The 24,165-nt window shown below is 36.6% G+C and overlaps 1 protein-coding gene across 1 annotated transcript in view; it reads right to left on the bottom strand.

Moving 5' to 3' along the window:
* Nucleotides 1-24,165, bottom strand: part of LOC148949834 (RAS guanyl-releasing protein 2-A-like) — a 290,916-nt gene that overhangs the window by 23,871 nt on the left and 242,880 nt on the right. The window contains exon 12 of the mRNA XM_089091320.1: nt 19,126-19,249. Within this exon, the coding sequence (XP_088947446.1) occupies nt 19,126-19,249 (124 nt within the window). The remainder of the gene's footprint in view (nt 1-19,125; nt 19,250-24,165) is intronic.

The following is a 24,165-nucleotide window of genomic DNA, read 5'->3' as shown; positions in this document are numbered from 1 at the left end:
AACTATTTACTAATGCAAAGCTGAGATGGTATCCTATCAAGGTGGAGGAGGTTACCTCCACCCAAAGGAGAGGAGGTTAGGGAGGTATTATATTTAAATGATAATATCTCGAAATTGTTTTTATCGAAAGCAGGGATGCCAAAAAGTTGAAAAGTTGACAAAAATTAACAAGATTTTCGTGAGTTATACTTGATACAGAACTTGTATACTTTTATCGTCCAAAGGGAAAGGGACATATGGGTCCAACCCGTTTTTTTTTCTTATTGATGAAACGGGTTTACTTTGAAAACATTCATTCATAAGTACCAGGCAGATTCACCCAAAAACGAATTGGTGTGACGAAAGCGATATCGACATCCCCACCTAACGTTGCGCTCGAGTGTCAATGGCACCCTTGGTCCAGTGCCCAAATTACTTTAAAATGCAAGGTCATAATAAAAGCTTTCAATATGGGAGGTTTCAATATGGGAGGTACAAGGAGGAGTCTTATGACCTCAGGGTACTAGATGTTGAAACGTTCTTACGTATCTACAGTGGCTTAAAAAATTCAATCACCCCAAAAATGATTACTAAAAATATACACAAATATAAGAAATGTAACATTTGGAATATTATAACACTTTTTTCAAAGCTTTGAAGAAAAGCAAAAAAGGCTAAATACCCCTAACTACGCTTGAAAGCTATTTTAAAAAGAATATTCTTTGGATATTTCCATGGATATATCCATAGCAGATGCTTTGAGCCTGGGTGGGGATAAAAGAGGAGTCTTTGAGTATTTTGACCAAAGGTGACTTATTGTTGCGACTTTCTTAAATTTTTTAATTTTTGTGAGCATTTGGAAATCAAAGCTTAAACTCAATAACTGATACTAAGTGTCCTAACATTTTGCTTTGATTAAAAGTGACATACTAGGAAGAAAATCTCAATATCTTCCTGGAGTTACTTCAGTCTGCACATTATTTCATTTACTTACATTTAAAACGGATGAGCTTTTCATTTTTTTCCTAAGAAAATAGCTGGCACTTCATTTTTCTTCATACCGAATAAACCGTTAAGTGTTTTTTTGTTTCGTTGTAATTGAAGTGTTCTCATGTGGTGTTCATCATGTATTTTTCAATTTCATAAATTTACTCCTTATAGATGCAGTTTATAATTTGACTGATATTATGTATTTACGAGTTTATAATTTTGAATTAATCCCCAAAAGAAAAAATGAATAATATCCAAAAGAGCAGCCAAAAGCAATAAAAAAGCAACATTTCAGCCTTAGCCTACATAATATATATTCTATAAGGAAGCCAAAGAAACTTCAAAGTGAATTTTTTTTAATTATTATTAAAAAACAGTTTTTGAATACAAGAAGGCTTTTTAGGAATCCAAAAGAGCAAAAAACAATCAATATAAAAGTCGTCCATTTCAACTGTTTTAAAGGTGACAAAACAGATAAAGGTAAAGGGCATTTAGAAAAAATTCAGCTTCTAAGTTCAAACTTATATTCAAAGTTTTTACCCAGATAACTGACGAATTTTGTGATACGGTATTTGAAGTTTTGTATGCAGTAATCTTCGATGAAAAAAACTATTAATTTTGATAATTATTTATGTTAAGAGTAGGCCTACATAGCTAATAAATACTTCAACTACTCGTATTATGCAAGGGTTCTGAAACGCCAAAGCCATTTCGTTTCTACTAGATAATAAAAAAAAACAAGTTTTTTTAACTGAAAGTAAGGAGCGACATTAAAAAAAATCCCGAAAATACATTTTTCCTTATATGAAAGGGGCTGTCCCTTCAAACCCGCCGCTATATTTAATCTAAATTTTTTTATTTAAAAAAAAATTAATTTGGCGAGCACGATTCAACCTTCTTCTTCCCTAGCACGGGATTGCAGCGGGGGCACTCCCTTTCAAATACGGAATAATTTTTGTTTGTTTTAAGTTTTGATGTCGCTCCTTACTTTCAGTTTAAAAAACTTGTTTTTTTTTATTTAATTTCTCATCGTTTTTTAGTTAATGCAGCTTTTATTTGCATAAAAATTTTACCTTTCTTTTGCGAAATGGATGTCTTTACAAATTAACTTACGTAACTAACTTCTATATTCGTATATTTTTCTTCTGGCAAAAAATACAAAGTTGCAGATTTTTGCAGATATGTGCTTGAAACCTATGTAATAGTGTTTTCTGATAAGCTTAATCTGACGGTGTGATTTTCATTAAAATTATTTCACTTGTAGGGGATGTTTCCTCCCTCTTTAAAAAATCGAGTAAATTTTCTCAGGCTCGTAGCCTTTAATGAGTAATACTAAACTTAATAAAATTTATATATTTAGAATCAGCATTACAAACACATTCTTTTGATACGTTTATTGACATCAAAATTCCGTTTTTAAAAGTTTCGATTACTATTGAGCCGTATCGCTTGTTTTTTTATTGTTTTTTTTTATTACGTATATGTTATTACGTATATGAGGCGGTTATGCTCGGAGTCAATAAAACGCACTTTGAGTTAAAAGTTAAAAAAAAAATTTATTCACAAACCTACTTACTTACTTACTTAACTCCCATCCAGCCGGATTGACCGACTCGGGGCTTCTCCTCTGACAGAACTATGGCAAAGCTTCTTATACGATTCCCTGTTCGCTGCAGTCCGAAGGAGTACCGACAGGGGATGGCTGGGAAAGTTTTCCCTCCAGCGCTTGGGAGGTCGTCCTTTTGGGCGGGAGACATCAATCCTTCCTTCAAACACAATTTTTGGAAGTTGGGCTGGGGACATCCGCTGAACGTGGCCTAACCATCGAAGCTGTTGAAGCTGGATGGTCTGCATGATGGTCTGGGAATAGTTGAGCGAAGACAATTGCCGTTCGTTTGATATTCGGTCAAGGTAGGTGATGCCAGCAAGCTTCCTGAGGGATTTTGCTTGAAAGGCCGCCAACCCGCGTGTGTCTTCTGCTTTCAAGGGCCCTGTCTCTGCTCCGTACGTTGCTACTGGAACCACCAGAGCTCGAAAAATTCATGTTTTTAGTTTCAGCGACAGATGTTTGTTTTTCCAGATCGATCGCAATGACTTGAAGCCTGCTGAGGCAAGGGCGAGGCGTCGTTTAATGTCTTTTGAGGAGTCCTGCGTGGACGTCAGCGCACTTCCTTGGTAAAAGAAATTGTCAACCCACACGATCTCTTACCCCCGGGTCATAATTTTGCTGGGTTGAAGGCCTGTATCTATTTGCCGCGTTACCTTCATGGCTTTTGTCTTGTTAGCATTGATTTCCATCCCAAAGGAACTAGCTGCATGATCAATATCGTTAGCGCTTGATTGCAGTTCCTCTAGTTGTTCGTTAAGGCGATTAATGTCATTGGCGTATGCAAGCAGATCAAAGAGGTGTCCACTCATGAGTGCTCCCGTGTCATTGGGCACCAGTGCCAGTACAGCATTCAGGAATAGGCAGAACAGAGTGGGGGAGAGTAGGCATCCTTGCAGCACTCCTGAAGAGGTTGAGAATTCTTCAGTAAAGCCTTCGCTGGTCACAAACCCCTGAATCACAAAGGCCGTTTAATTAGAATAGATAGCTCTTTTGAAAGCACTAAAAAAAACTGTAGCGTAAAGAGCGAGGTATTGACTTGGGGGAGAACCTCCTCACATACGTTATAATTTCTGTTGGTTTTAAGTTCTAATATTCCTTCTTACATTTCAGTTTAAAAAACTTGTTTTTTTTATTTTAGTTCTGCTCGTTTCTTAAATAATTCTGGGAAATCCGGCGCCCCCTTCATAGAGATGTCATTTCCCCCAACGAAACATCCTTCACGGAAATATTCTCCAGAGTAACCCCCTCCACTAGCCCCCCCCCCTCCAGAAAAAATCCTTCCTGAAAATGGTTGTATACTTCCCAATAACCAATAAATAATGCTGGCAAGTCCGGCGCCCCCTTCATGGCAATTTCCTTCCCCCATGAAAACTTCCTTCATTAACAGATCCTCCAACCTAACCCCGGACCCACCCATCCCACCCACTACCAGAAAAAAAACCTCCTGAAAACTTCTGTATACTTCCGAATAACCAATACTATATGTTAACATTGGGTAAAGTTCATAACTTTTAGCCCTCCCTCTGGGTACTTCGGGGATTAAGTCATCCTAAAAGACATATTTATCATATTTTCGACCCTGCTGAACAAAATGGCTATCTCATAATTTTGATCGGGTGACTGTGGGAAAAAAATAAGCGTGGGAGGGGGCCTAGTTGCCCTCCATTTTTTTTGGTTACTTGAAAAGGGAACTAGAACTTTCAATTTCCGTTCTAATAAACTCTTCCAAAATATTATCGGACCCCGGGTTCGTTGTAATTATCCCTGGGGAAAAAAAACAAAAACAACTGCACCCTTGCCCCTTATCTTTCTTCAGGCAAAAAAATATGAAATTCTAAAGTGTCTCATATAGGAGCTTAAACACTATCAAGTAGGGTTTTCTGATACTCTGAATATGATGGTGTGATTTTCATTAAGGTTCTATAACTTTTAGAGGGTCTTTCCCTCTTTTTTTTAAAATCAGCCAAATTTTCTCAGGCGTGTTACTTTTGATGGGTACCACTAAACGTGATGAAAGTTATATATTTGAAATCAGCATTGAAATTTGATTCTTTTGATTCATCTATTGGTATCAAAAACCCGTTTTCTAGAGTTTCGGTTACCATTGAGCTGGGTCGCTCCTTACTTACAGTTCGTTACCACGAACTGTTTGATCTACTCTTCTTGATGAATAATGAAGACGACCAGTTTCCAGCCAGCGACTTGTGAACTTTTGAGCTCATGAATAGGCTCAAATCTGTTGTAAATTTAAGCTGTGATTTGAGAAAGACTGATGAAAACATTAACGTTTGTGGTAAACATTGATTGCGCCGGCGGCGCGGCGGTGGCGCGCTGTTTTTGACCCCACGGCCGCCGGTCTTCCCTCATCGGCGCGGCACCGGGGTCTAGTACCTGCTATACAGAATGTTTTCTCTGAAACTGGAGTCATCAAACAGATTACAGTTCAACTTGTTACTTAATATGACTGTCAGACTGCACGATACATAATCAATGGCAAGAACGCTAAAATCTTGGCACGCTTAATCAAAGAGCATATAAGAACTTAAATTGCGATCTTCTCTACGATGTTAACTTCGGCAACAACGTAGTTTTGTATTTTGACTGCCACAAAATTGTATTGATTTTTGTTTGTCCTTGAGCCTTAGCCTGCAGCGTGTGATCTAAAGTGCATTTTTACAACCCGGGTCAGTGAAGACAACCCAAGCTATTTCACAGAGCTTTTGTTTCTTTAAGGGGTGTTACAACTTTCTAGTGGGAAGCCCTGTTCAAGCATGCAGGCAGCCAGGATTCTCCAATCATTAGATTAATACCTAAGTGGGTCTAAGATATGCGACAGTTACTTGGCCCCATTTCCCATTATTTTCTCAGAAAAATACATGAAAAAAGGGTTATAAGAGAAACAGTATTGTACCACTGGTTTGAGGGTCCTGCCATTCACTTTAACAAGTCATTTCTACTTGTAAAACTTTTCAGTTTACAATTTCATTTCAAATGTTTGGGAATGTGATAGACGTTATCACATATGCTTCCTAAGGTTTGTCATTCCTGTCGTTAGTAAAGAAAAGTTCCCTTTTGTTCCTTTCTTAGCACTGGCATTAGAAAGTTAGCCCACGGCAAGAAGATCCATTTTTGAGCTAGGATCTGATCTTGAACCTCCTTGAAAATAAAATGGATGCAAAAATTAGACTCATAGTGCCTCCATCACCTCTCCTACACCAGTTACAGCTCTTTGGCAGAAAGGTATCTATATATCATCTTTATAAACCCGAATCACGCTTAGATTTTCTATTTTTGCGATTGAAGAACCAAAGGGGCCAGCAGTAGCTTTCCTCCCCCGCAATGCCAGGCCTACATAATTATTTTTGCACAGAGCAAATGAGATGGCATGTTGCATCGCATTCGAAGCAAGATTATGCTAAGCTTTTCAATCCGTGTTTCTAAAGGACCAAACCGAGTTATTAAAATGTTTGTGTGTGTGGGGGGGGTGTGTAGGTGGCAAACCTCAAAATATAATAAGAACTAGTCTAAAATTTCCTTCTCAAACCTTAACATACTAGGGAATAAATAAAAGTAGGCTTAGATAATGTAACTCACATTTATTCACCAGATTATGAGACTAAATGCTTAAGCCCGAACCTGCAACTGGAAACTTATCAAGGACTGCTAGGGAAACATATATACACATACCAAGTAAAGTGCCACTTTCTCAGGCCCGTGGGACAACGACAAATCAGACGAAAGTTCAATTGAATGGGCAGTGTTACCCACATTACTAATTCACTAGCTATGAAAGTGACACTCTGACACTGTGTACTCTGACACTGGTTAATACAAGGTAGTTGATTTTTACTATTAGATGTAAAGAAAAGATAATGCCTTTAAAGTACACTACTAGATGTAAAAAAGGTAATGACTTTAAAAAGCGGCTGAAAGCACTTTATATATAGGAGAAAGAGGACATTTATATGACGATTTGGGCCAGGAGACAAACAAGGGCAATTTGCCTGTCTAAAATTCCCTCAAACTTCACTGCCAACTTTTTCGTCCCAAACGTAGGCGTGGCACATCTTCTTTGAACTGAGATCAAACAAGCAGTTTCATCTAGTATTATTAGCAAGTGCAAAGTATTCCCTGTGATACTCCAATGCCCCCTTTCCTTGTCTTCCTTTTTTTACATTAAGGTAGGATTGCTACATCTTCTTTGAGGTGGAATCATGCAATGATTCTCACTCAATGTTATTAAAGGCATCAAGTGAGCCCCTGGACCCTCTAAAATCACCCCTATTTCCAATCATCAGCTTTTCAACAGAAAATTTACTTGTAGTACTTGTTTGAACAGGGTTATGCGAGAATTTACAATTCGTACAATTCGATAACCAAAGCCGAAAAGAGGCCTTCAAATTCTGTCCTAATCCTACCACACCAAATTCTAGTGCAAAGATATGAGCGTTGTACCTTGTTTGAATGGAGTCATGGAATGATTTTAATATGAATGATTAGAGGCACAAATTGGAGCCAAGGCCATCCAAAGAAGCTCTTTCCACCACTTGCGCAGCTTTGAAGTATTAATTGAAAAAAGTTATTTTTACAATTTTTTCTACAAAAGAAGTATTTCAAAGAAAATTAAAGAGCTTTCTTAAACCAAAGACGATCAGAAATAAGGTCAAGGGACTTTTCAAGAGCAAAATTACTATAAATTCCTATCAATAAATAAATGAAACCAAAAACAAACAAAAATTACAATAGGTAGCTATGAAAACACCAAACGAATAGAAACTACCACAAACAGTAATAGATTTAACGCCGGCTGTACCCATTAATGAACAGAACATATTTTACATTTTTGAAAACAATATGTATTTTGAGCAATGTGTTTTATTTCTCATAATGAATCTGGATTGATAGTTTATTATATACTAATATTCAGTCCTAAAAGTTTTGAGAAAAACTGGATTTAATAAGAGCTAAGAAACCAGTAATTTAAATCTGTTAGGTTTTTCTTTATAAGAATCTAGATTATGGCTTACTATTTGCGTGTTGGTCAATGTTTAATAATAGTTGTACTATAATACTTTGGCTTACTGGGCACAGGGAAAAGTATTCAAATATATGGTTTGGAAACCTCCAAAATCTTCGGGGTTCTATAGGGCTGACAGAATTCCAGCCTCCGCCATGTAAAAACCTTGGGTATAGAAAAATGTTTATCAATCATGGCCCTCTACATATCCTGACAGTTTCAACTTATTTCCCTTAGTATTTCCTGAGATATCGCATATAAACCCTTTTGAAAATCTTGGATATATATAGTGCAAGTGATCAAATTTAATTTTCTGCTCAGTAAGCCCTGACAATATGAGCTTTGAACCCGTAGATCTTCCTGAGATATCGTAGATATACCCATTGGACAAAATTTGGTGCACTTATTGTCGTTTGAGTTGGGTTAACATAACCAAAAACATACCCTGAAAGTCCAACTAAACACCCCTGCAGAGACACACTTTGAAAATCCGGATAATCACCGGGTTATTTTGATTTAGTTTCAAATCCCATTAACATTCCCTAGACGTTTCAACTTAGCCCACTAGCGCCCAAGACCAGTTACCGGTATATTTTGCGATAGTTTCTTTAGCGCAGTGAAAGAGGGCTTTAACTTAAAGATTTGTGGTGTAAGATATTTTTTCACACCAGCAGTGCAACCCTGGCGCTATGTTACCATATGGGAACGTTGGGCGTTAATGGTGTCCTTGGAACTGAAGGACGTATATGGATACATATATTTTGTCATGATTCAAGATTATCTGAGGTCTTGAAATGAGGAAGATAATGCTCATTTTAGACATATTCGGAATTTGGCGAACTCGCTGAAAAGAAAAAAAAATGAAACAGTATAACTCGACACTTTTTGAGGAAAATAAAGCAGATCCGAAAAGAACTTGGAAAGCTATCAATGAACTGGTTAGTGGGGCTTGAAGAACTCAAGACCCTCGAATTGGAATCGAAGGAGTGGTTGTAGAGGATAGACAATAGTTGGTGATATTATTAAGTTTGGTGATTATTTTACTCATATTGGGACGAAGATACAAGCGGAAACCAGAAATTCCCATACTCTTGTGAACGGCTACTCGTTTGCTGGTGAGCATGGCCTGGGAATGGAAATGTACTTTCAACCCTACGATTCACCTGAATTAATAAAGATCATCAGCTCTATTGGGTCCCACAGTGCCGGGCTGGATGGTATTAACCTGAAGACTAGTCGATCAATTCTGGTGTACATTCTTCCTGTGCTAGTGCACCTAATAAATTTATCAATGGAGAAAGGAGTTTTTCCTAAATTATTGAAAGCAGCAAAGATCTCTCTCTCTCTCTACAAAGGGGGGGAGGAACTCAAATGGGTATATCGAATTGGAGGGCTATTTTTATTTAGTAGTGTTTTCGAAATTTTATGAAAAAGTTATCCATGGAAGACTTTATTGTCACCTCACGAGCCTGCATGTATTCTATGATGGTCAGTTCGGATTCTGAAAGGGTCATTCGAACTTCGCATGCTGTACAACATCTTTTAGAGAATGTTAATTAGCTTTAGAAAAGGGTGAGTATTGTGTTAGTATTTTTATAGATTTTAAAAAAGGGTTTGATACCGTTAATTTCAGTATTTTGTTGGATAGATTAAGATATTTGGGTGTAAAAGGGAGATGCTTGGATTGGTTTAGTTCGTATTTAAAGGGTAGGTCAATGACGGTAAATCTAGGAGAGAAGTTTTCTAACAAACAATAAAAGCACGAAGACCAATAAGGAAATCTTTTTGTAAGACAATGGAGATAATTTGAATGAATATTTCGGCCCTATGTCCAAGGGCCGTCCTCAGCAAGACAAAAATATATAAAAGATGAAATACTCACAACAACAGGCGACCAATAAAACAAAAAATTAAAAAAAAAAAATTCAAAGCAGTCCTAGCATCCTTACTTCAGCGAAGTTCAACCAGGACTGATAACAAGTGAATTAAAACAAGGGGATTCAATGAGATGAAGGAAAAATGATTTAAAAACACGTTCTTATTGCTAATCCAGCCTTTTTGGCAGCTAATCTCAAAGGTCTTTTTGTGACCGGTTCTGTGTTAATTTCTATTGTTTTTTTTAAATATTTTGTAAGATCATTTTTAATTAAATTTGTGTACAGAGCATTTAGTGTATATTCCCCCAAGTCCCTGTTTAAGGAAATATTATTATTAATCTTAAGTCTGATTTCAATTGATTCTCGGACTACCTGCTTTATGCCTAGGTCATTGCTAATAAAGGCGGATTTATCAAAAAGTATATTGTGGCTATGATTTTCAAAAATATGGCTCCCTAATGCAGAATCAAATGAAACAGTGGAAATATTAGAATTTAGAGCTTTGACTAAATCATCTTTATGCTCTTGTATGCGCTTTTCTAAATTCTTGTGTGTTCTACCTACATAATATTTGCCACAATCGCATGGTATTTGATAGACCCCTCTTTGGCGAGTAACAGCGGTTTTATCTTTACCAGGATTTTTGACATTTAGAATTTTGAAATTTATTGTAAAAACTACATACAGATTATTTTTTGTACCAATTTTTTTAAGATTTGCAATGATTTTTGGAATGTAGGGGAAGTAAATTATGTTTCAGGGCTTGTCAGAAATTTCACATGGTAAGCTATCCTTATTTTTACGGGAGTGTCTTTTCAGTCTACAGTTAATTAGACTATTAATAAATAAAATTGGATACCCATTTCCAAAAAGTATGTCCTTGATAAAGTTTACTTCTGCTGTGATGTGGGAATCAGAACAAATGTTTAGGGCACGATCGATGAGGGATATTACGACTACGGTTTTAACTTGTGGGGGGTTATCTCCACTGTCTTACAAAAAGATTTCCCTATTGTTCTTCGTGCTTTTGTTGTTTGTTATGAAAAGGCATTGTGGTCTTCGTCGCTATTTTAGAAGTTTTCTATGTCTTTTCCTGTTCCATGTGGGGTTTCTCAGGGTTTCGTCTTAGGACCCCTATTGCATTTAGTGTATAATAGTAATAATAATTGATTTTTAACCCACATCATACACAAAAATGATAATCGTGGAGTATAACGAAAAAAGTAGATAATACACTACATACATGGTTACATAAAACTTAAAAACTTAACAAAAGCAGAGTAACCAAACAAAAGAAAAACATCCAAGATACAAAACACAAAAAAAAATAAAGAAAAAAACACTTAAAAAAAGAGAAAAAGTACAGCAAACGAGTAAGGCCATTGTGGTCTGGCAGATACTTATATGTAGACTGGGCTAGTTTTCTAGCAAGTTCCGTAAGCTTTGACTCCATATCCGGAAGACCGTAAACAGATATGAGATTCCGATTTCTATACCGTGGAGGCAGATACAATAGAAAGCAGGAAAACCGGAAATGATATGAATGAACTCATCTGATGTCTTTTTGGTGAAAAATAGGGTAAATTCCAGACAGAAACAAAACCGAGTGATCTGTAAAAACCGAATGTAATTTAGCAAGAGACGTTCTATTTTATCTACCTCGATTTGCAACAATTTAATAGCTTAAATGAATTTTTTTCTTGCAATCAGCGAAGACGAGCATTTGGAAAGGTTTTAGTGTTTTACTAACGTTGATACCCACCCACCGGAAAGAAGGAACAAACAGGACAGAAAAAGATCCGAAAAATAGAAGGGTCATATTGTTACTATTAAATAAGATATTCACACTCTGAAAGATCAAGAGAAAGTAAAATGGTATGAAGTTTAGAAACTATTGTTGGACCAGATGGGGAAAACCCTTCTTAGTCCTGCTGATCAAAAGGATACCATCTGCATATCATCTAGATGTTGGGCAAGAGCTGGGCAATCAACCTTTAAGTGTTTGGCACTTATGACATCCCCATCAGTAGAACTTGACTTGAGCTTCTTTATAGCTAGTACCACCGAAGATAAATGAACTGGGAGGATCTGGTTCTGGCGGAGTGAGGTAGGAAGCGCAAAATTAAGAAGCTTCATGAAAGTAGCATGAACGAGATGGTTTACGGTGTTAAAAATCTGATCATAATATTTGCACCAAGCAGCAGGGCTCATTAGGGTACTCGTTGAAAAAGAATAATCAATTTTATCTGTGTTTACTATCTTTTTCCAATCTAAATTATTTGTCGGGAACTTACAAGTTTTAGATTTTGTAGACCGTAAATACTTTTTATACTCTAGTTTAGTTTTTGTTTAAGCTCAAATACTGCGCCGTTAAGTGGCCGTCCGAAAGAAACCCATATACGCAGCCAAAATTTGGCTTTATTTTTTGCTGTTCTTAGACCTTGGTCCCACGACCATTCAGGCTTCCGCGTATTAAGTCTTACACATTCCTCCGGAACTACCATTCTTTCGGCTTCCTACATACATGATATAATATCAAAATAATACTTGTTCAAAACATTTTTATCATTTACAATCTTTCCAACCCGAAGTAGCTGAAAAAAAACTTTTATAGTAGACAAAAGAGCTGTAAGAGTAGAAATGTAGTGCACCCAATTAGCCTTATTCCAATTTTACCTGGTAAACCATCTACGGTTCATGCGTGAAATATCTGGTGACAGAGAGACATCAAACGAAAAGGAAATTGGTAGGTCGTTTATATCACTTTCTGTTTTGTGAACAAAAACAATCGAAATCGATAAATTTGGAGAACAATAAATGTGATCTATATTAGTATGGCTCCAAAAATGATTGATATATAAAAATAAACAATTCTTATCCAGTAGCTTAAACTCGGACAAAGACTGGAAAACCATATCCAATCGGAGGTTTAAATTCAATAAATCAGCATTAAAATTTCCAGCGACAACAAATTGGTAACCAAAAGATGATGCGGATTCTACCACTTTTTTCAATACACTACAAGTCTTGGCAAACTTATTCAGTGACTGAAAAGATTTACGATCATAAGGAAAATATACATTAATAAATACCAGATGGGTAATTCACACGGCCAAGATGTTTTCTTCACTGTGGAACAGGACTGGCGTCGCGGATGAAAAATAATTACTTTTCAAAATACAGTCGAGGCCTCCGGAAGGTCTACCAAACGCAGACCGTGCTGCATTCACAAACGCAACGTGATTTCCACTCTATTTCAGCAGATTGGTATTAGCTGATGATAAAAGATATTCTTAAAGATATACGATATCGTATTTGTACGAAAGTTCGTCAATGATGTACTCTTTCCTACGTGTTCCGCTTATATTGTACGAGATAACCGAGAACTTTTGCAACATCATTTTTTCACACCGGCTGCAATGCAAGACTTGAGCACTGGACACAATAGACTATACGAAGTGTGTGACCTGCCACAGTTCGCACAATTAGGGCTGTTAGTACAGGGCACATCTTTCGAGGAAGAGTGATTGCCTGCACAGTGTGCACATTTTTCCACTTGACTGTTGCGTTCGTTTAGAACTTGATCAGAAGACCTCCACTTAAAAAAACAACGAGGTACCTTTATAAAGTCATAAACGCTGAAAATCTTGTATTCGATTTTCACACCATTTTTTATCTTGTAACTTTCACCGAACGAATCTGAAAAGACTAGCTTGATAGTTTGGGACGATCCAAATCGACTTGAGTCCTCGACTCCTGGGTGCATTTTGAATTCACTAGCACTAAATAATGGCGGTATTCCTTTTACTATTCCAAGGTACCACTTCTGCGAAATCTTTGTGCCAGCACCCGAAACAACAGACTTCACAGACTCAGAGAAATCAGAGGCTACAGACTACTCAATATTAACAAAAAGTTTATCTCCCAACGACCGAACACTAGCAATCGAATCATGACCACTTAGTTGGTCAATAAAGTCCTTATGGCTTGTCGGATCACTAATAGACAGTGGCGATTTAGAGACAACAATAGTAGAGTGACTATAGACTGGTTTTGCAGGACTGGCTACAGACTGTGGTAGTGGCGGGAAATGGTTAGAATATACCTCGAACTGTTTGAAAATTTTCTTTAGCTGGGTATGCAGCTTATTCACTCTCGAAAAAAGAGCAGAATAAGCTGTGGCTGGTATGGATGGGACTTCATTGGGGCTTAGAATAACAAATACTGGGATGTCGGAATCTTCATTCTTGATAAAGTCCAGAATAACACCTAGGTGGCTCAGTGACGCTTTCGATCCAGTTTGCTTCTGAAATAAAGCTTCTGGATCTAGCTTGAACCCAAGCCATTTCTTCGCCTTCACAATATCATCAACGTCAAAAAACTCCGCACCTATCTTCTTAATCGTCTCATCATCAGTTCCTTTCGAAACGTTTTGCTGAACAAAAATCCACACCGGACAATAATGCAAATTTTCTTCATCCCCTCCGTACATGATAAACAGCTATAGCACGCCCACAATACGTCTTGCTCGTTCAGATGCTAAATGAATATTGAACTAATTAGGGAGAAATCGCAGGTGAAAAAATAATTGTTGTGCAAAACGGAGTACGGCGGTTAGAATAGGGCCTTCGCTATCCAAAAGAATGGTAAACCCTTTGGAAATTAAGAAAAAGCGGCAGTAACCATTTTAATTCATTCAATTTTCTTTGGTGGTTTCCTTGCGAGAGAAGTAAGGGAAGCTTTGAAGGCTGTCTACCTTGTCCCCACAATTTAAGGGGCAAGCCCAGCGGGTACCGCAGCTCTTGCTAACAACTCTCCGCCCTCCTTCTGTTTACTTTTCTTTCTCCACCTCAATCGTGGCGTAATTGCTTCTAAATATCGGATGTCCTGTTTATTTATATTCGCACTGCTTGATGGCTATTCCACAATATTATCACTGAATTGTATTTTAATTCGTTTAGTTGAACAAACCAGTTCTATATTATCCGTTTTCAAGCTAGATGTTCACTGAATGAATGCTAGTGAAATAATAATTCACAAGTATGTCGACAATAAGCGGTTCTATATTCCTGGTGCGTCTATGACATCTTCCGTCGAAGATACAGCACCTGTTGTGGCAGCGAAGACTCTTGAAGAATTGGTCCACAAGGCAAGCAGAGCTCTGCAAGAGTTGATTGAGTTTGTAGGCACTAACTCTCTTAGCATTAACACGGCAAATAGTAATTATATTCTGTTAAATTGGACTGGTGTATCTTCAAATCTTCCTAGTGAAATAGCAATAAATTGTTCTTTATTAAAGCCGGTTGAGATAGTGGGGTACCTAGGATTCATTCTCGATGAGAACTTCAGCTGGAGAAGACATGCTGATATTTTTGTGTGTAAAATAGCGCGTGGCTTTGGAATTTTCAGACGTTTTCAACATTTTTGACCTTCTCACATTTTAGTTTTTTTATGCTACTCTTTGATTACGCCGTATAAAATTATGGATGTATGATTTGGGCTAGTAATCTTATGTGTAATTTTAAACGATTACAGATTCAGCAAAATAAAACAGTGAGGTTAATTGGTAAGTATAATACAGGAGTTTTATATGCAGAGTCCATTTTTAGGAAGCTTAGGATTTTGAATGTTGGTCAAATTAGAGAACTTCAGATTGGCATTTTTATGTCTCAGAGTTTGAATAGTTTTGCACCTGATGTTTTTAATAACTGTTTTCGTTTTAAATCATTCTATCATGGATATGCTACGAGAAATGCTGAAGACCTGGTAAGTGAGGCAAGAAGTATGGTTCGTTCTAGCCATGTGACAAAGCACACGAATCTGAGGGTCTGGGATACTTTTACAGACTCAATTCGGGAAGCGGAAAGAGTGCCGCAGTTTAAAAACCGGTTAATGAAGCATCTCCTTGCGGGCAGTTGGTGAGTGTGGGAATGGATTGCGATAGAGGACAATATAATTTTTTTTTTAATAATATTTTTTTTAATTTATCGTTTTGTAATTTTTATTAACATTTCTTTTTTTATTGTTCTTTATTTGTGTTTATTTCAGTGATGATTTGTTAATTGTATAATTTAGTAATTGTTCACTTGTTGCGTTTATCAAGCATATTTGTGATTTCTTTGTAACGGGCCGTTAAGCCAGCATGAATTATATTTAATAAGGACGTTGAATGTTGAAAATGTTGAAATAAATAAGAGTTAGTATAAAAGATAAATTAAAGTTTGGCATGGAATTGCTCGTAACACATTCGCAAGTGAAGTCTGACACTCTCTTTACTCTAGTCATGCATTTTTTCTGCTTACTTTGCATCGATCCTACCTCTTCGATGTCACCATTACATGAGTGGTTGATTTTTAGAGTGGATCTGTGAAGATCCTGAGCTCCGACCATAACCTGGACCAGTGGCTTCGTTTTGGTGAACAAAACTAGATTTTTCCCTGGTGAAGCGGTCACATAGAATCGTAGTTTGTTGCTACATAAGCAGCTGTACTATCTTCCAGTTTCACAGCCAAACCACTCCATTTGACCTCTAGTGATAATAACGTCATTTCTTCTTTTGAATAACTTTTTTTTCGAGACCACATCTCTTCAATCAATTTTCGGGTACAATGAGTGTGGCACGAAATCCTTATGAATGAAACTGTGTGTGAAGATCGTGCCTTGTGAAGAAATTATAAGAAAATATGGGTTGCTTTTTCAACAGCAAACAATAGGCATGTGACAAAATATAGACCTAGGGGTATTGCTGGCTGTTACTCATTCTTTGCACAATACAGATCAATATTGTAAGAATATCCATTAGAAAAAACTAGTACCCATGTTTATTATCCAAATCCGTTCGGTTTTCATTCGATAAACATTTTACAGATGTGACGATTTTATGACCAAAGAAATGTATCATTTGATCGCCCATGGGAAGTTTTGTGACAGAACGTTCCACATTGCCGAAGTTTAGTGTTCATGGCATCTACAAGTGGCTTCAATATAGCCATTTTGTCGCTGTCCTAGAGGTCATTATTTTTTGTTAGGGGTAGTTTCTAGGTCATCTGACCGAACCAGCACATGCTTTTACTGGAAATATACTAATTGTAGCACAATTCCCTAAAAACCGTCAAGTTTTTCATTGCTCAATGTGAAGCTGATATAACCATTATCAGAGGCATATTGTCTTGTTTTCCATGATCATAGTTCGAATAGTATTGTCCTAAAACTGACAAAAAAGCCTTGAATTGAGGTATGCCTGTCATGCGACTTACCTTGTCTCCAAGTCTTGGTAGTGATTCAGAAGGACGATCTCCAGGCTATGCCATCTTTTTACATTTCGGTGCATCCCTTGTTTTTTTGTTTTTTTTAAGCTTCACAGTTTTTAGATACCAGTTTTGAAGACTATCCTTGTGATACTGTTGGGACTGTTTTTTTAGAACGGCTTAGTGATCCAAATAAAAGTTCAAATAGGGATAAAAATACTTTTAATAGACAGTGTTTCATAAACAGTGATAGAAATTCACAAAAATACCAGATAATTCGGTCACATATGCAGTGACCGTCATCAGTACTCAGTAGTAAAACTACTGATGACGTAAAAGTTTTACTACTGATAATGGTCACTGCATATGTGCATATGTGGGTATTTTTGTGAATTTCTATTACTGTTTGTGAAACACTGTCTACCAAAAGGATTTTATCCCTATTTGAACTTTTATTTATCGTCATGGAAAGGCAGTGTGATCTCCAAAATTACCTCAGTTATACATCGTACAAATAATCAGAAACGAAAGTAAAAGCATTATACTGGTAGCATATATGATTAACATAGCGCAGTGTGTTTGAATCCAATCATATCACTAAACGTACTGTACCATTTCTGAATCAGAATCATAACCGATTTGTTCATCCGTAAGACTGGAAGACCAAAGAGGGCCAGTTGCCCTTCCAACACTCTCTGCCCCTCTTGTCTCCTGCTTTTAGTAGAATAGTATGTAGTTTACCTATTTTTTAAATCGATAACACGCAACGATTTTCAATTTTACGATTTCAGGCATGAAATAGTCCAACAGTCACTCCGAAAGCCTCTTCTTCCCATCAATTATCTTACATTCCACAAGAATTTCAAATTTATATTGATGGAGGGATGAAGTGGGGCCCTAGATCCTTCAACATGCCCTTTTCTCTCCTTCCAATGTAAAATCTTCATAAATACGTTAAGTATGCTGCACTTTTTGAAAAGGAACCACGGACAGATTTTCAATCTATATGACTGAAGACTAATGTAGAACAGTTGACCCTTCAACAAATCTTACCCCTTCAACATATCCTAGCTTTTTAACACCTCCGACCTCTCCTATGCCCAATCCTTAGCAAAAAAAGTTAAAATGTTCCACATTGCCAGAATTGAGAACTTGCAATTATTTTCAGTCTATATGATCTGAGGCACTTGAAGACGTTTCCCCGACCATATTCTTGCAATAATCTTTTTTTATCTGAGATACAAAAAGTAGGCTCTTCGAAACTCCAAAATCATCTCCTATCACCTGCTTTTCGTTTGAGAGGTAGGCAGACATTTTTTTTCACTGATCTGTAAGGAATCAATAAGACAGATATTCTTATTGAATGACACATTACAATGGTGATTTTCACATGCATCTTCATTACGCTCGACCCCCCACCCCAATTATATCAAAATTTTAGGGGGAAGTAAGTTTGAACCAAGAGGACAGAGCCTATGGATTTTACAAATGTCTCTACTGCTTCTAAGACCCACCTATTTTCCACAGTAAAGTGACTGCATTCACTTAAAATTTGGCAGGAGGATGCCTGCAGCCAAGAAAATGCTAAGTAAGAAATTTGAACAATTTCAGGTTCAGAGCAGAGGTATTAATATGGTTGAAAATTTTACTGTTCAAGGAATAGCTCTCTCATTTATAAAAGTAATTTGTGAGCAAGATTAGTTAAGGAAGTTTCTCTTCAGGGACGTGAGGCTGCTGTACATTTATAGTATCTAAACGGGCAAATGTGAACTATCACGTCTCTTTACCCAATCCTTGTAGAAATTCAAAAATTGTAAAGATTTTTCATAACAGTTGTCAAAAGTAAACTTTTCAATGCTACGATGCTTTTCCATTCTTTTTTTTTACTAGGTTCACATACTAAGCTCAATTAAACTTTTTTTTTATCAATCGACTACTCTCAAACCTGAGTTTGAAACAGCGGGAGAGAAAATGATTGGAAGGAGGTTGGATTTTTAAAGCTTGTCTGCTTTTTTTTTATTTCGTCAATACGGCTGTATTTTAAGCCAGCTTTCTACTACAGAATATTAAGTTATTCTTGGAATGATACCCTTCTGGTCAATATGCCCCTCTCTCTTTTGGTCACATTAAATTTGCATTGCTCATAAGGTGGACTTCTATTCACACAGAAAATATAAAACCCAGGTCCCAGATTTGCTTAAGTAATTCTGGATCCATCCGAGAAGATACTTAAGCAAATATACTGAGCTAAAAAAAAAGAAAAGAAAACCTGACTTCTTTGTGTAGGACATGAACAAGACTTCCCCACTTTGAAAACCATGAATGTAAGTTGGTGTAAATATGCATATTAAATATGCAAGTAACGGACATCAGAAAGGGTGTTATGATAAAACAATGTGGAAATACCTGAATGCGTACTACTGTGATCCTTCCTTGGTTTGCAACCATTGTTTAGCATATCTTTACATGGTCCATGAGCGGTTATACCACAGCTTCGACATCGAAATCCTTGCTTTATGGGGCCCCAAAGCTGAATAGAAAAATAAAATTATTTCACTTTTTAACTTCAGATGATGTGTATTAATGCAAAAATAAATCATTAAAAATATGAAAAAACAAAAAGAAACAGCCATTAAATGTAAGAAAACAACCAAAGAAACACTGAAACTACTTCTCTCCCTTCAAAATTTTAAAAGAAATGAGGAGAAACAGGGATTTCAGAGTCAAAATGGACGAGTCATACCAAAGATATGAGTAGAAGTAACTTCCAACTGTCACCTAAGCCACTACAAAAATCCCTTGAAGTTTGATATAGTTGACAGATTCTTATCATTTGCTAATTGTTATCTATTTAATTGTTTTCCTCTCTTTGTTTCTAGGAAAAACTATTTGATATCTTCATTAATTATTTACCTTTGGGAATTTTCTAATTTTATTTCCAACATCCCCTTATTCACAATTTTCGTCGAGTTCACAATTTAAAGATGTGCTACTAAGTAAATGGGACATAGGCTAGAAATTAAAGAAAATTAAACTGAAAGCTTTGGAACATCGGCAACACGATATTTCAATCTTCCCTAAAATGGGAGTGAGATAAAGTTGAGCATCAGTTTTTCCTTAAGAATTTGTTTTCAAGTGTTCCTGATTTTTTTTTTTTTCTTTATCTCATTTGTTTGAATTGTGAATCTTGCTTCAAGCGTAAAATTACAAATGTGCCAGAAGTGATATAAACGAAGTATCAAATCGATTAAATTGATTTCTTTAGGCTCATTTATCTGTTTTATCTATCTTTTTCGAATTTACTTGACGGAGAGGGACCTGCTACCACTCTTAGGAATATACATTGCTTTTGAAAAAGTAAACATTCCGTACAATTTGTAACAGTATACCTATAAACAATAGTCTATAAATAGACCGATTTATATGACACAGCTCAAAGACATACTCTAACCTTTGATGGGGTTGACATTCACATAGACATTCACTGTTATTGCTTACTAAGAGAGGTTAATATCTTGGCTTGCATATAGATAAATTTTGTTGCTGTTTGTTTGTTAAATGATTAATTGTTTTAGGCATAAAAACCTGTAAATGATATTCCAGACGAATTTAGGAACATTTACTGGCTTATTTTTAATCCATTTCTCAGGGTCCGTGTTGTATCAAATGTTAAACATCTATTTTTTTAATGAATTGCTACAAAATAAACAAAGAATTAGAGGCAATAGAATGAAAACTAAAGATAGAAGAAGTCAAAATCTAGATAACAAAATTGTAAACAAGAGAAACAGGGATGGTTAACTCTTTTTGGAAATGTTAATGTACGATCCAATTTTAATACAAATGATTATATAAAATTTTAGAGTAGCATACATTCAAAAAATAAGGCTCGAACATATTTATAGAACAAGTATATTATCTACAAACAAAAGTTTATGCTATGAAGCACCTTGAGTATTAAATTTGTCAATCCATAACACGTCTTTTTCCACCTGATATAAACACTTGAATCTATGAATTCTTATAAGGGGTAATAAAACCTTTGGGGCGGTGCCCCTTACACTGTCTAGCTAAACTAATGCAAATATATATTCTCAAACGAGCAGTTGCAGATTATATGAAGGGTCAGGCACGCATCCGGGGAGGGAGGTTGCGTGCGCCCAGAGATCCTCTAAAAGCTGCAGTTTATTCTGGATTTCTAGGCTTTTGTTATTCAAACTATCAATTTTTATTACGAGCTCTCCTACCCTCGATAGATTCCTATTTGTGTGTTCGCGAGGAGCGCTTTTACACAGGAATAAGGATGTAGTGTAGACGCCTACTCTTGCTCTGTAGCGACGCTGATGTTAAAGTGCCAAAAGTCTCTCCAATATCGGCCTCCTGATTTCATAGGTATCAATCCCCCACATAAGCTTCATGAAGTTTTTACTTTTTGTGCTATTGCTCTATTGTGCATCATCATTGCTTCAATGTTTTGTAACTTAATGCTTCTTATACCATCTTTGGAAAATATCGAAATCAGATCTACCAATTCTGAACAGTTATAGCTATGTGTAAGTTTGATGTACTTCTAATTGTATTAGTGTCCAATTTATATCGGCATAGAAGTTTAATTCAACCGTTTTTTTATGTTATTAATTTAAAAAACTTTTTCCACAAAATAAGTTTTTCAAAGAAAAGTAAAGAACTTCATTAAAGAAAAAACGAGCAAAAATAAAATCAAATAATCTACCAAGCGTGAAACTACCACAAATCAGTATTGATAAATAAATGAAACCAAAAACGAACAGAAATTACAATAATTAACTGGGTCAAACTCAAAAGGGGAAGAAATTAACATAAGTTGGGCTTAAAACCCCTATGCTTTCTCAAGGCCAGAAAATAATTTGCACTTTACTGAAAAAAAAAATACAAAAGAATGTGCATTGTCAGTTTAATATACATATACTGATATTTAGTAATCAAAATCTTAATATTATTTGACTTATTAAAGTTATAAAAGTAAAACAATTTTTGGTTTTAATTTTGACCTGGGGCATATAAAAGTTTTTATTGAAAGCGTTGTCATAGAAACTTCAAAAGGGATCATTCAAATGGAAATTGAAAGGGCTAGTGTCTTTTTTAATAGTTGAAAGTGACTGGATAGCGACTAACGCCCCTCTCACGCCCGCCATTTTACAAAACACATCCAATCAAAATTTTTAGATATCCATTTTGTTCAACGTATTTGAACGTTCTGGAAATTAGGTCTTTTAGGAGGACACTCACCCACAACCCTCAGGACACGGGTTTTAAGTTATGACCTGGGGGCATACCAGAACGATATTGACACAATGTATTATTTATTAATTTTTTCCTTTAGATCAGGGTACTTCGTATCGAAGAAGTTGTCGTAGAAACTTCGAGAGGCACTCATTCAAATAAAAATTGGAGTGACTTGTGCCCTTTTTAATGGTCAAAAGTGATTGGAAGGTGACTAACACTCCTCTCAAGCTCACCATTTCCCCAAACACATCCAATCAAAATTTTGAGATAGCCATGTTGTTTAACGTAGTTGAAAATTCTAGAAATTCGGTCTTAGAGGATGACAACCACCCTAACAGACCTTAGAGAAAGGGTTGTAATTTAGGCCCTGGCCCTGAGGGTTGTGGGGGAGTGTCCTCCTCAAAAACTCATTTTCTATCTGGAAATCAACTACGCTGAACAAAATGGCTATCCCTAAATTTTGATTGGATGTGTTTGGGGGAATGATGGGCGTGAGGGAGGCTAATTGCCCTCCTATCACTTTCGACTATTAAAGAGGGCACTAGAACTCTCCATTTCCAATCGAATGAGCCCCTTTTGAAGTTCCTACGACGACCCCTTCCATATGAAGTGCCCTGTTCTAAAGGGGGAAAAAATAGTACATTGTGCCAACATCGTTCTTATATGCCCTCAGGGCATAACTTAAAACCCTTGCCCCGAGGATTGTGGGGGAATCTCCTCCTCAAAAACATATTTTCTATCTGGAAATCAACTACGCTGAACAAAATAGCTATGTCAAAATTTTGATTGGATGTGTTTGCAGAAATGATGGGCGTGGGGGGCTAGTTGCCCACCAATCCCTTTCGACTATTAAAAAGGGCACAAGCCCTTTGAATGTCCGATCGAATGAGCCTTTTTTGAAGTTTCTATGACAACACCTTCCATAAAAACCTTATATGCCCCCAGGGCATAAATTAAAACCCTTGCCCCGATGGTTGTGGGGGAGTGTCCTCCTCCAAAACATATTTTCTATCCGGAAATCAACTACGCTGAAAAAATGGCAATCTCAGAATTTCGATTGGATGTGTTTGGAGGACTGATGGGCGTGGCGGGTGGGGGGGCTATTTGCCCTCCAATTACTTTCGACTATTAAAAAAGGCACTCGAACTCTCAATTTCCAATCGAATGAGCCCCTTCTGAAGTTTCTACGACGACCACTTCCATAAGTGCCCTGCTCTAAAAGAAAATATAATAAATAGTACACTGTGCCAATATCGTTCTTATATGCCCTCAGGGCATAACTCAAAACCCTTGTCCCGAGGGTTGTGGGGGAGTTTCCTCCTCAATAACATATTTTCTATCTGAAAATCAACTACGTTGAACAAAATGGCTATCTCAAAATTTTGATTGGATGTATTTTGGGGAATGATGGGGTTGGGGGGGGGGGGGGGGCTAGTTGCCCTCCAATAACTTTCGAATATTAAAAAGGGCACTAGACACTCCAATTTCTAATCGAATGAGCCCTTTTCGAAGTTTCTACGACAACTCCTTCGATACGAAGTGCCCGGGGGGAGAAAAAAAAAAAACAAAAAAAAACACATTGTGCCCACATCGTTCTTTACTTAGGCAGCGCTAGCGCACAGCCTATGATCTGGCAGCCCTAATCAATAGTACAAAAAAACTGTAAAAACGGCAGTTCCTACATCAACTATTTTACTTATTACAGTGGGTACACAAAAAAAATAAGACCATTATCTATAGTTCCGTGAATTGTCTGTGAACTATACAGGTTTACGCTCCGTGAGACTGGGCAACTGAGGAAATAGTATAGCAAACAAGAATTGCAAACAAGCAAAACTATAGTAAGCAAAACTATAAGAAATAGGTATTTAAAGTTATCCTTGACAGACCTTAGCTTAAGACAATTTGCAAAAGTCATTTTTGGTAATGCTCTTTTTAGTATAATTACCTTAAATTTTGAAATAACACCAATTTCCTTTCATCATATTCAGTGTCGTACAGTTTGAAATCTCATCCGTATCAATATTCTTTATGAAGTTGAATAGTTAAACAGTGCTAAATTTTTGGAGTAAAGTTATTAAAGAGAATAAGATTTGTCTTTGCAAAAGTTTCTTTAATTTTTTAATTGGTTTGGGGTTGGGTGTTAGTAATTATTTTTTAGGAGATATAGAACTGTAGAAT

This window comes from Artemia sp. Qi Xiang Cuo, chromosome 7, assembly GCF_049724085.1.
Source record: "Artemia sp. Qi Xiang Cuo chromosome 7, ASM4972408v1, whole genome shotgun sequence".
NCBI lineage: Eukaryota > Metazoa > Arthropoda > Branchiopoda > Anostraca > Artemiidae > Artemia > Artemia sp. Qi Xiang Cuo.
This window is presented reverse-complemented; position numbering and strand designations above follow the sequence as displayed.